This window comes from Lucilia sericata, unplaced genomic scaffold (genome assembly GCF_015586225.1).
Source record: "Lucilia sericata isolate MDLA Ls3-8-SP2 unplaced genomic scaffold, ASM1558622v1 Contig000042F_arrow, whole genome shotgun sequence".
Taxonomy (NCBI): Eukaryota; Metazoa; Arthropoda; class Insecta; order Diptera; family Calliphoridae; genus Lucilia; species Lucilia sericata.
The window spans coordinates 312352-325329 of NW_023994080.1; the positions used below are offsets into that span (position 1 = coordinate 312352).

The 12978-nt window shown below is 30.8% G+C and overlaps 2 protein-coding genes across 2 annotated transcripts; both read right to left on the reverse strand.

The window, feature by feature from the left end:
• Positions 1–650: 650 nt before the first annotated feature.
• LOC119614456 (acetylcholinesterase) lies at positions 651–4787 on the reverse strand. Its single transcript, XM_037970583.1, has 4 exons — positions 4674–4787; positions 3024–3116; positions 2781–2951; positions 651–2719 (listed from the first exon to the last, which is right to left on the reverse strand). Exons 1-4 carry the CDS (start codon positions 4785–4787, stop codon positions 992–994), a joined length of 2106 nt encoding a protein of 701 aa, XP_037826511.1. The 3' UTR covers positions 651–991.
• Positions 4788–11088: 6301 nt separating this feature from the next.
• Positions 11089–11729, reverse strand: LOC119614566 (general odorant-binding protein 56d-like). The gene is made up of 2 exons (XM_037970680.1): positions 11586–11729; positions 11089–11468 (listed from the first exon to the last, which is right to left on the reverse strand). Exons 1-2 carry the CDS (start codon positions 11649–11651, stop codon positions 11118–11120), a joined length of 417 nt encoding a protein of 138 aa, XP_037826608.1. The 5' UTR covers positions 11652–11729; the 3' UTR covers positions 11089–11117.
• Positions 11730–12978: the final 1249 nt, after the last annotated feature.

Below are 12978 nucleotides of genomic sequence, written 5' to 3' on the forward strand. Positions count from 1 at the left end.
GCAAAATGGCATTTTAATAATTTTTCATACAATATTCAATTTATTTCTTAACTCGTGGCTATAAAAATGTAATCACACCCACACCTGCTTCAAATTTGAAATATGTATAACCAAGTATGTATGAAATCTATTTCTTTTGATATACGTGTAGTGATCTTATAAGGAAATCATTTAACTCTGGTCATTTTGGGGCAAAAAACTTCCGTGAAAAATCGATTTTCTAAAACCTTTCACAAACAAATTTACATGAATTTTTACCAAATTAGAAAATGAGGATCCCAATCCATAAATGTCGAGTAGCAAAATGGCATTTTAATAATTTTTCATACAATATTCAATTTATTTCTTAACTCATAGATACAAAAATGCACATCAGGAATTAAAAATAATTAAAGTAGTAAAAATTTTAAAAAATGTGGTCTCTTATCCCTTATAATATTTATTTTTTTCTAATCTTTGGTTTAAACACTAATATAAAAATACATTGAATGTATTTGTTTAATTTAAATCATAATATTAAGATGGTTAGCTTTGATCATTATTTGATAATGTACAAAGATACTATTTTAATTTACAACTTATCGCATGTCAGTTGATACTGCCAGTTTTTAATTCCCACATGATCAGTATATTGCATACCATGTGGAGTGTTCATATTTTGATGAACTACGACGGATTCAGTAATAGTTTTCAATAAATTAGGACTTTTCGCCAAATCCATGAATTCCTTCCCTGATTTAGATGTTTTCTTTGAGCTTTTTATAGGCACTTCAATAGTTGGGTGTTCTAGTTGTCTGGGACGATATTTAAAATCTTGTGGCTGAGATGTTGTGGTGTGTTGATGATGTTGTTGTTTGTTTGTTAGTTTCGACTGACGACTGTTCCAGTTGCTACTCGCTGTTGAACGTCTGAATTCATTAGCAACTCTAGTATTTGAATTCGTGCTGCTGGAACGTTTGAAAATTGTCGACGGCCGAAGAAGCCACTTATGTCATAAGCCACAATCAAATTGAGGCGAAGGAGACAATGGATCACGGCGTAATAAATACACACATAAGCAAAGCAGAGTTAACAGAAGAAGCACAAGACCCAACATTACAAAAAATCCATGCTTAAAACGAGCTGCATCGGCTGAAGCCTCCATGAAAAGTAAATGTTGTGTAATTGCCGTATCATCGGTGAGCTGGGAATAATCCTTTAAGATGGCCTGAGGTAGAAAAACTTCCCAAAATCCATATACTTTCATTAAATGAGCAGTATAAGGAGAGTTGCGTACGCGTGTGTTTATTGGTGCACGGTTATTATTTTTAGGCATCTGATAAGAGTTACTGAATTCATTACGATTTGGCCTGGAATGGGTCGATGATACACTTTGATCCTTAACTAAAAGTTGTGTGATTTGTTGAACACTTTTTGAGTCCAATAAAAGGGAATCATCTGTAGCAGGTGACCAGGTATTTCCTAAATCATATATATATTTGTTTTTACTCGTATACGGAACCCAACCGTCGTAAACTCTACCCGGTGTGGGATTACCGTTCTTAATGAAATTTATGAAAGGTGTTCTCATTTTTCGATAAAGTTTTTCCTCCTCGATATTAAGCCGTCGTCGTGCAATTTGTTGGAATAATGTCGGTCCAAATAAAAGGGGCAAATCGGAGGTATGTGATGATCCACCGAATAAATTGATTTTTCCACGAATATCCATGGCATTTGTAAAATCATTTATATACGCATATAACTTGTTTTGAGAATATGTGGCGTTGGACAAAATATTGAGTAATTTATAAAATGGAATTTCGTACTTATATTCCGATACAAATCTTTGTAAAGCTGCAAGCAAATGAATCGGATTATCTTCAAAATTATCATTGAAATAACGCCAGTTTAGGGCTTCTAAAGCATGATAACTACTACTGTTGTTATTGTTCAGACTTTGTCCTGGTAGCACATTTCTCAATAACGTATAATTTATATAAGTTTTCAAAGATGAGTAACTCTCGCGAGCTAATTCCAGCCAATAATCCTGCATGAAAGCTCCTTCATTCGAGGTAATGCCAATTATTGTTGTAGGAAAACTATTTATGATGGTAGAATTGGACAAAATATCTTTTAAATTTATGCTTAATGTAGGGCCCAATTTATAAGTACCATTACCATGATCATAAACACTTTCGAATGCTTTTAACATATCACTCACACTTTTCGATCGAAGACATTGCATTAGTTGTGTATTATACTCCTCAAATTGACAGCCTAGTTTTTTCACTATGACCTTAGATGCTTCCTGTACCAAAGCTACCGGTTGTAAAGCTTCTTCTATATTTCCGCTAGACATCAGAATCAGCTGGTTAAAGGGGAGAGTAGACGAATGCAACATTCCATTGTTTAATAGAGAATGATAGAAAGCACACGGGGCTCCACTGGTTCCATGTCCCAGTAATGTTATTTGATTTAAATTGCCACCAAGACTTTTAATATTTTCTTCGATCCATTTAAGTGCCAAGAACTGATCCTGAAGTCCATAATTTCCACTTAATTCACTATTGCCCGGCACATTTAGCCAACCGAATATATTTGTGCGATATTGTACTGTTATGACAACAAATCCTTCCGCAGCAATATCTAAGCCAGTGATTCTATTACGAGGCCAATCGTATGACATGTCCTCTCCTGTTAAAATTACCAATACTGGTAAGTTTCCGTAACGCAGCCCATTCTGAATAAAAATACAAATCAATTTGTTTAAATTACAAAAATTACTTCAGTTTATTACTAACCTCTGAAACCCAAATATTTAAGTATAAACAGTCCTCATTGGTTTCAGATGGACGTGCTAAAAGTTCTTCTGTCCCTGCCTCATCGTATATAGTATTCGAAAGTTGGGGACATATTGGCCTCATAGTCATGGCTAGTAGGGTTCGATTCCAACCTTTGTGTGGTTTTGGCGGCTATAGAACGATTGAAATAAATATGCAAAGTTTTTACAATCTACAAATAAATTGTAAATGAAAACATCTTACAGAAAATCTTAGCTCGTCTATTGGGGGTTCTGCATATGGTACTCCAAGAAAAGCATAGACAGCTGATCGTGCAGAATCTGGGAAAACTTTTAACTGGAAAAAAATAAATGAAGTGTTATGACAAATCTACAAGTTTATGTTTACCAAAGAATAATAATATTTATTCTTTATTTGAGAAAATTATGATCGAATCACTGATCATAATTTTGGACAAAGTGATATATCGTCCATTAAGGACAAGATTAGTATAACTAAGGTTGATTCGAGAAAACGGCTCCGAATATTCAATGGTATTTCGCTATTTTTTAAATAATTAAATTAACTAATTTAATAATTAATTTAATTACTTCTTGGGTATTACTTAAGAAGTAGTGAATTTGGAATTAAATAAAAAGGACATCCCTCCTATGGCAAGCCTGTGTTAAAATCATCACTTCTGCAAGACTTTTTCAGTACTTTAGAGTAAATTCTACTTCTGTTTTGCTTCTTTGGAAGTTCTTTTTTTGCTGTGAAACTTTAAACACGTCACATGTTTTGGTGATAGGTAGGTATGTATGCATGTATGTATGTATATAAAATTCAACACAGCCTAATAATAATCGACTTAAAAAAGTCCAATTATAATAAAATACGCATTAGAGAACCTAAACGTGAACTATTGTTTTACACGCTTCGATTAACAAATTTATTCATAATCAAAAAATTCTGTTTTATTTAAAATTTATTGTTGTCAAAAAAATGCATATGAAAAAAGAATCAGCAACAACAATATCTTGTTAAATACATTTAAAATATCGATATACTTATATAATTTACCTAGCAAAAAATAAATTCCAAAAAGGAGCTAAAAATAAGTAAAATTTACTCCATAGAAGTACTGAAAAAGACCTTAAGAAGTGATGATTTTAACACAGGCTTGTCATAGGAGAAATGTCCTTTTTATTTGATTCCAAATTCGCTACTTCTGAAGTCATTCTCAATAAGTAATTGAATCAGCATTGAAAAAAAATAATTATTTTCGCTTCTTCGGTAATAATTAAACATCACTTCCACAGAAGGTAAAAATATTCACTTAGTGCTACTTTTGAAGTAGTGATAAATGTTATTCTTTTGCAAGTACTTCGTTTTATTTTTGCTGGGGATGTTTAAATTAACATTTTCGTCATATTTGGGATTTTTCTATTGACTTTAAAATAAAAGTAATTCTATTGACTTTAAAATAAAAGTAATTTTATAAAATAAAATAAAAGTAATTTTATAACTCTAATAAATTTTCTTATAAAAATACATTTTTATTTTTTTTTTTAAATATCTTGTATTTGATGATATCGCCAGTTCAATTTTTGTTTGAATTTTTAGATGTTTTAAACTTTTGATTAATATAACTCGAAGAAGGGAAAAGCATAATAAGCTTTTATTTAAAAGCGACAGATGGGACCAGATGACATGACAAACTTTATAAGAAAATTATGTAATTGTTCTTTGCGCTATGGCCAAAAACCGGATCTTAATGACACGATAATTGAAAAATCTGAACTGATGAAAAAATTAGGATTCAGCTTTGTTAAATATTTTAGAAAAGTATATTTTGCTCTCGGAGTTTCGACATTTTTCAAATTTGTTCACCTACAGAAGGCAATTCTTATTTACCCCAACTAATGTTCCTTGTTTTAAATTAATGTGTGTTTGTTGTGCCCTCGAAGTTAAGATTAAACCGAGTAAAATTAATTTATTTAAGAGTGAAAAGTAACATTTCGTATCCATCGTTGTTTATTTTTTTTTTTTTTGTTTTTAAAAGTGTAAATTAAATTAATTTCATATTGGTTTTTTCTTTTTCAAATGTCCGTTATGGTTTGATAATTTTTTTAATAATTAAAGTTCACTTTGGTCTAATATTTAAGCTTATACAATTTTATTTTTATTTATATTTTCCACAATTTGATGTTAATGCTATGACAACTTTCCAAAAACTAAAGATCGAACAAAAAAGTGGACATTGTTTAAAAAACAACAAACATAATTACAAACTCCCCACATGTAATTTAACTGAAAAGTTTTAAAAATTCTACCCCACTTGTTTTCATTAAAAAGTTATATGTCCATACATACACATGCACAAGAGATTGAATAAAAAAGTCATTCATCCATCATAAATGTATGAAAAATTTAGTTCAGCTCCCTTTGATTTACATCATGAATTAGTGACGATTATTTTATTGATTAAAATTCAACACCACCACGATGTCTGTAATTTTTACCTTTGAAAAATACCATTTTTGCTATTTTATTCTATTAGTTTTCAAGCGTTGTTTTACATAAATATATGTAGTTTAGATTATGTTAATATATAAATGTATGTATGTATGTAGTTATAAACAGAATTATTTTCAAGGTTAGAAATGTTGAAAAGGTAATGGTAACAAATTTTCCTAATTTCGGCAACGATATTGATTTTTTAACATTTGTTCATCATTCAACGAAAAACATATTTTAAAAATACATACATATATAGTTCAACTCTTATACGAAAAATAATTCGATATCACCTAATAAATTTTTTAAAATGAACAAGGATAAATAATCTTGAAAATCATAGCAATCGTCCCACAAATTGTTATATCTCCCATATATAATATGTTTATATCTCAGAAAATTTATTATTCGCTAATATATCCATAGAAACTATTAAAACAATTTGTTTCCGGATCGGTTCAATAATTGACTATAGAACCGATATAATGTCCACTACCATAAGTTAACATGACCTTACAGGTGGACATAGCAGTCGAACTAGTTTAGATATGGTGAAAGTAATTTTTTATCATTATATTAAGGAAAAATCTATTAGGTGTTATTTACTTTTAGATGTACATATATTTTTTTGTTATAATATCGAACATTTATCCAAAAGCAACCAAATCTGAACTTTAGATTCTCAAGCGTAACGCGCCAAATTGTCAACGCAGCTATGACACTCACACTGTTATTTAACATTAAGAGCAATCGCATAACACTGTACATTAGGGTGGATCGAAAAAACATTTTTGGCTAGAATCAATTTTCTAATAGTGAAATTAAATATTTACATATTTATATATTTGCCAATTACGAATTATTTTCTAACTTAATTTACCGCCTATAACCATACAATTAGCTGAAAATTCTGTTTAACTCATATTACAGAAAATTAGTTTATTGTCAATAATATTTTTTATAAAATAAAATTCGATAAAATGTATTTTCTGGAAGATATTAGATATATGTAATAGTGTTACATATTCGGTCCATGATTCAATTAAACTCCTTAATTCCGAAATTAAGTTTAAATTTATCACACATGCATTTGAGGTGGGTATATAAGACTAGGCTCTCCTACTTGTTATTCAATTATTTAAGAAAGGATACTTTATACTACTTTATAGTTTGATGTTTCCAGTATAAAAAGAAAATTTTGTACATAAAACATATGTATATAATTTGTAGTAAAAATAGCAGAGTACGAAACGTTTGCAATTGTTTTGTTTTGATCTTTGCAGTGAGTAAAACAGAAACAAAACCAAAACAACAAAATCGATTTTCTCATTTGGTTTTGTATTGTTTTTGCTTTTGAGCACATCATGTTCATTAATTCAAATGTACGCAGCTAGAAAAGAAAACAATGGGAGCAAAACAGAAAAGTTTTGAGCGAAACATTTGAGCAAAAGTTTCCTGATGGTTTTGCTCATTACAAAAACATTTTTGAGTAAAATTAAAAGAAGACTTGTAGGTTTAAGTTTTTGTAGATGCCTATGTGGAATACAGTAGTAATAAAAACAAAAACAAAACAAAAACCGTACAAATTAAATGAAATCCACACACATGATTCTTAATGATTCTTTTAAGCCCCCTTCACACGAGCACACAAGTAATATGATCTGTCAAAATTTTGTGTAGAAGAGAACGGATGGGATTGAAAATTTGACAGTCGTATGGCTCTCTTCATTTTTTGAAATGATTCAAAAAACAAGCAAGTCGCATTAGATCAGGGATGTATTTTTATGTAAACACATACAAAAAAAGTGAAACAGCTGTTCCATCTTACTTTGTTATTGTTTTATACCAATCGTGTAAACACAAAAAATATAAATCATGCGACTTTTATTCTCTTTTTATACCCTCCACCACCATCAGTGGTGATAGAGGGTATATATAACTTTGTCATTCCGTGTGTAACACCAAGAAATATTCATCTGAGACCCAACAAAGTATATATATTCTGGGTCCTTATCAAATTCTGAGTCGATTTAGCTATGTCCGTCTGTCCGTCTGTCTGTGTAAAACACGCTCACGATAAAACGAAGCAATAGAGCTTAACCAAATTCACCCAAAATGTTCTTTATTTTCCTAAGTTGTTTGGTATTGCAAATGGGCAAAATCGGTTCACACCGGGAAAAGTTATGAATCAAAATTTAAAACAACCTCGGAAAAAAATAAGCATTTTTTACACATTCTGATGTAGTTTTCTCGAAAACTATGCAAGATAATTCCATGGAAATCACCATACATTCGTTTCTGCACAAGATCTTGATCCCTGCTGAAAATTGTCAGAATCGGTCTACAATTTCATATACCTCCCATACAAAAGTACATATTCCCGGAAAATGGGTTTTTTGTTAATAACTTCCGCCACAATGTCGATATCTTCACAAAATTTTACAAATTAAAATCTTATGTCAATAGAAGTCTTTCAGAGGAAAAATTTTATGGATCGGTCCATAATTGGACATAGCTCCCATACAAGGTCCCCTCCCGAAAATCACTTAAACGCGCATAACTCATTACTAAATTAAGATATCCAAATAAAATTTGGTATAAGTATTGCCCATATGCATAGAAATATTACTGCGAAAGTTTTTTCCGATCGATCCATAATTGGTCATAGCTCCCATACAAGGTCCCCTCCCGAAAATCACTTAAACGCGCATAACTCAGTACTAAATTAAGATATCCATATAAAATTTGGTATAAGTAATGCCCATATGCATAGAAATATTACTGTGAAATTTTTTTTCCGATCGGTCCATAATTGGTCATAGCTCCCATACAAGGTCCCCTCCCGAAAATCACTTAAACGCGCATAACTCAGTACTAAATTAAGATATCCATATAAAATTTGGTACAAATATTACTCATATGCACAGAAATATTGTTGTGAAATTTTTTTCCGATCGGTCCATAATTGATCATAGCTCCCATACAAGGTCCCCTCCCGAAAATCACTTAAACGCGCATAACTCATTACTAAATTAAGATATCCAAATAAAATTTGGTGTAAGTATTGCCCATATGCATAGAAATATTACTGTGAAAGTTTTTTCCGATCGGTCCATAATTGGTCATAGCTCCCATACAAGGTCCCCACCCGAAAATCACTTAAACGCGCTTAACTCATAACTAAATTAAGATATCCATATAAAATTTGGTACAAATATTACTCATATGCACAGAAATTTTGTTGTGAAATTTTTTTCCGATCGGTCCATAATTGATCATAGCTCCCATACATGGTCCCCTCCCGAAAATCACTTAAAGGCGCATAACTCATTACTAAATTCAGATATCCATATAAAATTTGGTACAAGTATTGCCCATATGCATAGAAATATTACTGTGAAATTTTTTTCCGATCGGTCCATAATTGGTCATAGCTCCCATACAAGGTTCCCTCCTGAAAATCACTTAAACGCGCATAACTCATTACTAAATTAAGACATCAATATAAAATTTGGCACAAGTATTACTCATATGCACAGAAATATTACTGTGAAAATTTTTTTCGATCGGTCCATAATTGGTCATAGCTCCCATACAAGGTCCCCTCCCGAAAATCACTTAAACGCGCATAACTCATTACGTAATTAAGATATCCATATGGTACAAATATTACTCATATGCACAGAAATATTACAGATAATTTTTTTTCCGGTCGGTCCATAACTGGTCATAGCTCCCATACAAGGTCCCCTCCCGAAAATCACTTAAACGCACATAACTCATTACTAAATTAAGATATTCATATAAAGTTTGGCAAAAATATTGCTCATATACAGAGAAATATTACTGTGAAATTGTTTTCCTATCGATCCATAATTGATCATAGCTCCCATACAAGGTCCCTTTCAGAAAAATACTTGAAGGCACATAACTCATTACCAAATAATGATATAAATAAATACTATTTTTGTTCATAAATACTATTTTGTAATGCAAAAAGCACTTAATGCTATTTCAAAAATTTTTCACGATCGGTCTATATTTGGTCATATCTCTCATACTAGGTCCTGCCCCTAAAAGCGCTTTAACCGTATTTAACTATTTGCATTATCAATTTGTAGAACAAAATTATATATATGTATGTATTTTTAAAATCCTTAAATCTTTCACACACATGCATACATGCAAATACGAGATATCGCTAAAGCATATCTTAGGGCGCTATAAAAATTTAAATGAAAGTGGCGTTTCTAATGTTCAATAAATCTTGGAATTGTAGTAGATTTAAGCTGTTTAAATCTTGGGATTTCTCTATTTAAGACATGAGAAAACTTATTTCTACAAATATTTTATTAATTAGAAATGTATTAATACAAAAGTTGCTGGTGGAGGGTATTTAAGATTCGGCTCAGCCGAATATAGCACTCTAACTTGTTTGTCATACGGATAGAATTTCATTTAACTTTTTCATTAGACTTGTTGTACGTAAAATGTGACCGTGTGAAGGGCCCTTTATAAAATACGTTTCTGCATTTGTTTTGTTCTCAAAAGTACGATTGTAAAGGCAAACAGCAGCAAGTAGATGAGCGAAAAGCCAATTGCTCTTTCTCACTTAAAAAGTATTTGTTTTAGTTTTGCTCATGTACAAAACGATTTAAAAATTCTGAAAAGTTTTGTACATTATGGAAACGTGTGCGAGATGTTTCTGAAAAATAGTATATTTTTCTAATTGTAAACGCATATCTAAACAGTGGGACCGATGAGATACAACATAATTTCACTTTTAGAAATAGCTTCAAGCTAAATATTTTTTTTCGACCCGCCCTAATATACAAACATATGTATGTATGTAATTACTTTGTACATAAAAAACAGTGGACTAATGTAGGAAAAGTATTTGTTGTTGTTATGATTCTTTCATGCGTAGTTCCTATTACTGATAAATTACCATAGAGGTGGTGGTGAAAATTGTTGAAAAAGTGAGAATGCAGTGTTAACTCAAACATATTTTGAAACAAATAATCAATTGCTGTGTATATAAAATTTGTAATAAACAAATTTAATTACTTTAAAGTTTTAAAATTTGGTAAAAAATTGTTTCAGAACCCGAGGAAAGAATGTTTTACCTGATTGTAAAGAGTTTCCAATTGATAAATTAAGAAAAATCAAGAAAGAAAGTATAGTCGATCATTGGCAACCGTATTTGGGGGTTCGGTTGTGTTTAGTTCAAATTTCGAAATATGTTTTATATCTCCGTTCATAGCTTAAATATGTACATATTATGTATGTACCCAGCAAAAACTTTTATTATCAAGTAATGAGTTAAAATGCTAAAATTTACTTACACAAAAGCATTTTAAGTCATTATTTTAACTCGGTGATGTCATTGGGAACAAGTACTTACCACAATTTAGAAATTATTACAAAAACAAGTCACTGTAAATCATATTGAAAAAAGTATACAGCTTATATAGTATCAAGATGAAGATGACTAACAAATTACAAACTACTACTACTTCTATGTAATCAGGACTATATTTAATAGTCATTGAAGATTATGTTAATAGGTAAGTGGTTACAATTGAAAGTCATTACCAAGTTGTTGCTAAGTATTTAAGTTAGTTTTCTCATCTGGTCAATGTCTTACCTCTACAAGGGTTCATTTACAATTATAGTTCTATCTTGGTAATAATTCAGGTCCCACAAAAAAAAAAAACAATTTGTTATACATATAAGTTTTTAGCATTAAATTGCCATTTACGTATTTATGTATCACATTTTTTCTTTTGGTAATTTTTAAAATCTTTTGACATGCAATTGTATTTGTCACTTAATAGTAATTTAAATAAGGGCAGCATTAGTTTTAAAATAACACTTGTACAGCTCAAATGCTGTTTCACAGTTATCGGCTCCCTTAATATCATTACATTGGGCCATGGCGGCGCTGACTTTATCAGCTCCAAAGATACCTCCCAATTTAGCAGATATTACAGCGTTCTGGACTTGGCCATTGACTAAAAGGCCAGCTTTTTCTAGGAAACAGTTGGTGAAGCATTTGGCATTTTGATCGGCATTCGAAAATTGACCAGTTTTCAAGGCTTGTATAGCATTTTTATCTACAGAATTTTCCTGGGCACACACAGCAGCGTATTCAAGTATACGTTGTTTTTGTTCTTCTGGAATTTGAACAGGCTGAAGAAAAAAACATAAAAAGTTATATTCAAAATTATTTTACTATATATAGTAGTATATTTTACTATTATCTGAATTATATAAATTTCTAAATACATACATACATATTTTACTTACACTTTGAGCATTTACTACACCGGCGGCGGCAATTGTTAAAACTGCAATGACGACTAAAAATTTCATTGTTTAAAAATGCAATTGTTTGTTCTTCACAAGTTTATGGGTAATAAAATACTGTTTTTGATATTTCTAGATACAGCTATTTATACTGAATTTATTGTTTTAAAATGAGTTTTTTTAATATATTTTTTTATTAATTAATTTCAATGTCTTCATTTAAAACTGGTTTTAACTAAAATTTGCTAAGTTAAAAATGTCTTAAACAAAAGGTTGATATCAAATTGCTTAATTGCAATTTTGGCTAGATTCACAATGTGTAAAAGTAAAAAAACTGTAAAAAAATCTATTTACATATCCATAAACTATAATGTAAATATAAAGCCACAATACATAAACAATATTTGAACTGTTGAACTTTTGATAACTATTAAATGTTAAGAATTCAAATACCACTAATAGAATAAGTATTTAAACATCTTCGAAGAGCTCAATTCATAATGTTTTTACTCACAAAAGGACTCTCACTAATGTATGTATTAACTATAAAACAAGTTTCATTATTTAAGAGGAAAACGACTTTTTAAGTAGTTTATATCCAAACGGAATCTATGATCGATAACAAGACTAGGCTGGAGGCTAGAGGATATGGAGGAGACAATGAAACTCCTAATGGACTCTCATTTCCCACCTGGTATATTGAGTACTATAAATGAACCGATATTGGAGGAAGGGGAGGCTAACATGGCGGTATGAATTAGAACTTTCATTAACGTGCAATCCTTAGACCAGTTTTATGTCTGTATTTTCATAAGAAAGACAAAAGAAAATACCGGTGACAGACAGAGTTAAGTACTTAGGTGTAATCCTTGACCGGAAATAAAAATGGAGACACCACAAAATTGGATTAGAATAAATATGACGAGAGCATAATGAGAAGCCTCCCCAAATGCATCTGAGGTTAGTATGATGGTACGTATTCTAAGTGGACACACAGGATTACGGGCACAGCTATACAAAATTAGACGTGTGGATTCAGAAAAATGTAGAGCATGTAGAGAGAACAGTAAAACTCTGGAGCACTTTCTTTGCCATTATCAGGCTTTCACCGATATTAGATCGAAATATCTTGTGAGTGATATTATTCCGGATATAACACCCCATGCTACGCTTCTTAAGAGTCAATTTTTTGCTTTATTTACAAAGAATTTCTCGTTTTCTTAAGTTCTTTTATTTATATTTTCATAATTTAACTCGTTTTAGTTTATTAAAATTGATAAATACAAATTAAAAATAGAATATAAATTGTCGAAATCAGCTGACATATTCGTGCGCCGCTTATGACGCTTACAAAAGTAGAAAGCAGATCTACATACTTTAAGCATTCTACGCG

What these genes read in the sequence shown, in the direction of transcription:
- LOC119614566 (XM_037970680.1), bottom strand. Translation starts at nt 11,651, where the DNA reads ATGAAATTTTTAGTCGTCATTGCAGTTTTAACAATTGCCGCCGCCGGT. An exon ending in GTGTAGTAAATGCTCAAAGT is followed by an intron (nt 11,469 to 11,585) that starts GTAAGTAAAATA and finishes TTTTTTCTTCAG; the next exon opens with CCTGTTCAAATTCCAGAAGA.
- LOC119614456 (XM_037970583.1), bottom strand. Translation starts at nt 4,787, where the DNA reads ATGGATACGAAATGTTACTTTTCACTCTTAAATAAATTAATTTTACTC. An exon ending in AACAAGGAACATTAGTTGGG is followed by an intron (nt 3,117 to 4,673) that starts GTAAATAAGAAT and finishes ATTTTTTTCCAG; the next exon opens with TTAAAAGTTTTCCCAGATTC. An exon ending in TAAATATTTGGGTTTCAGAG is followed by an intron (nt 2,720 to 2,780) that starts GTTAGTAATAAA and finishes ATTTTTATTCAG; the next exon opens with AATGGGCTGCGTTACGGAAA.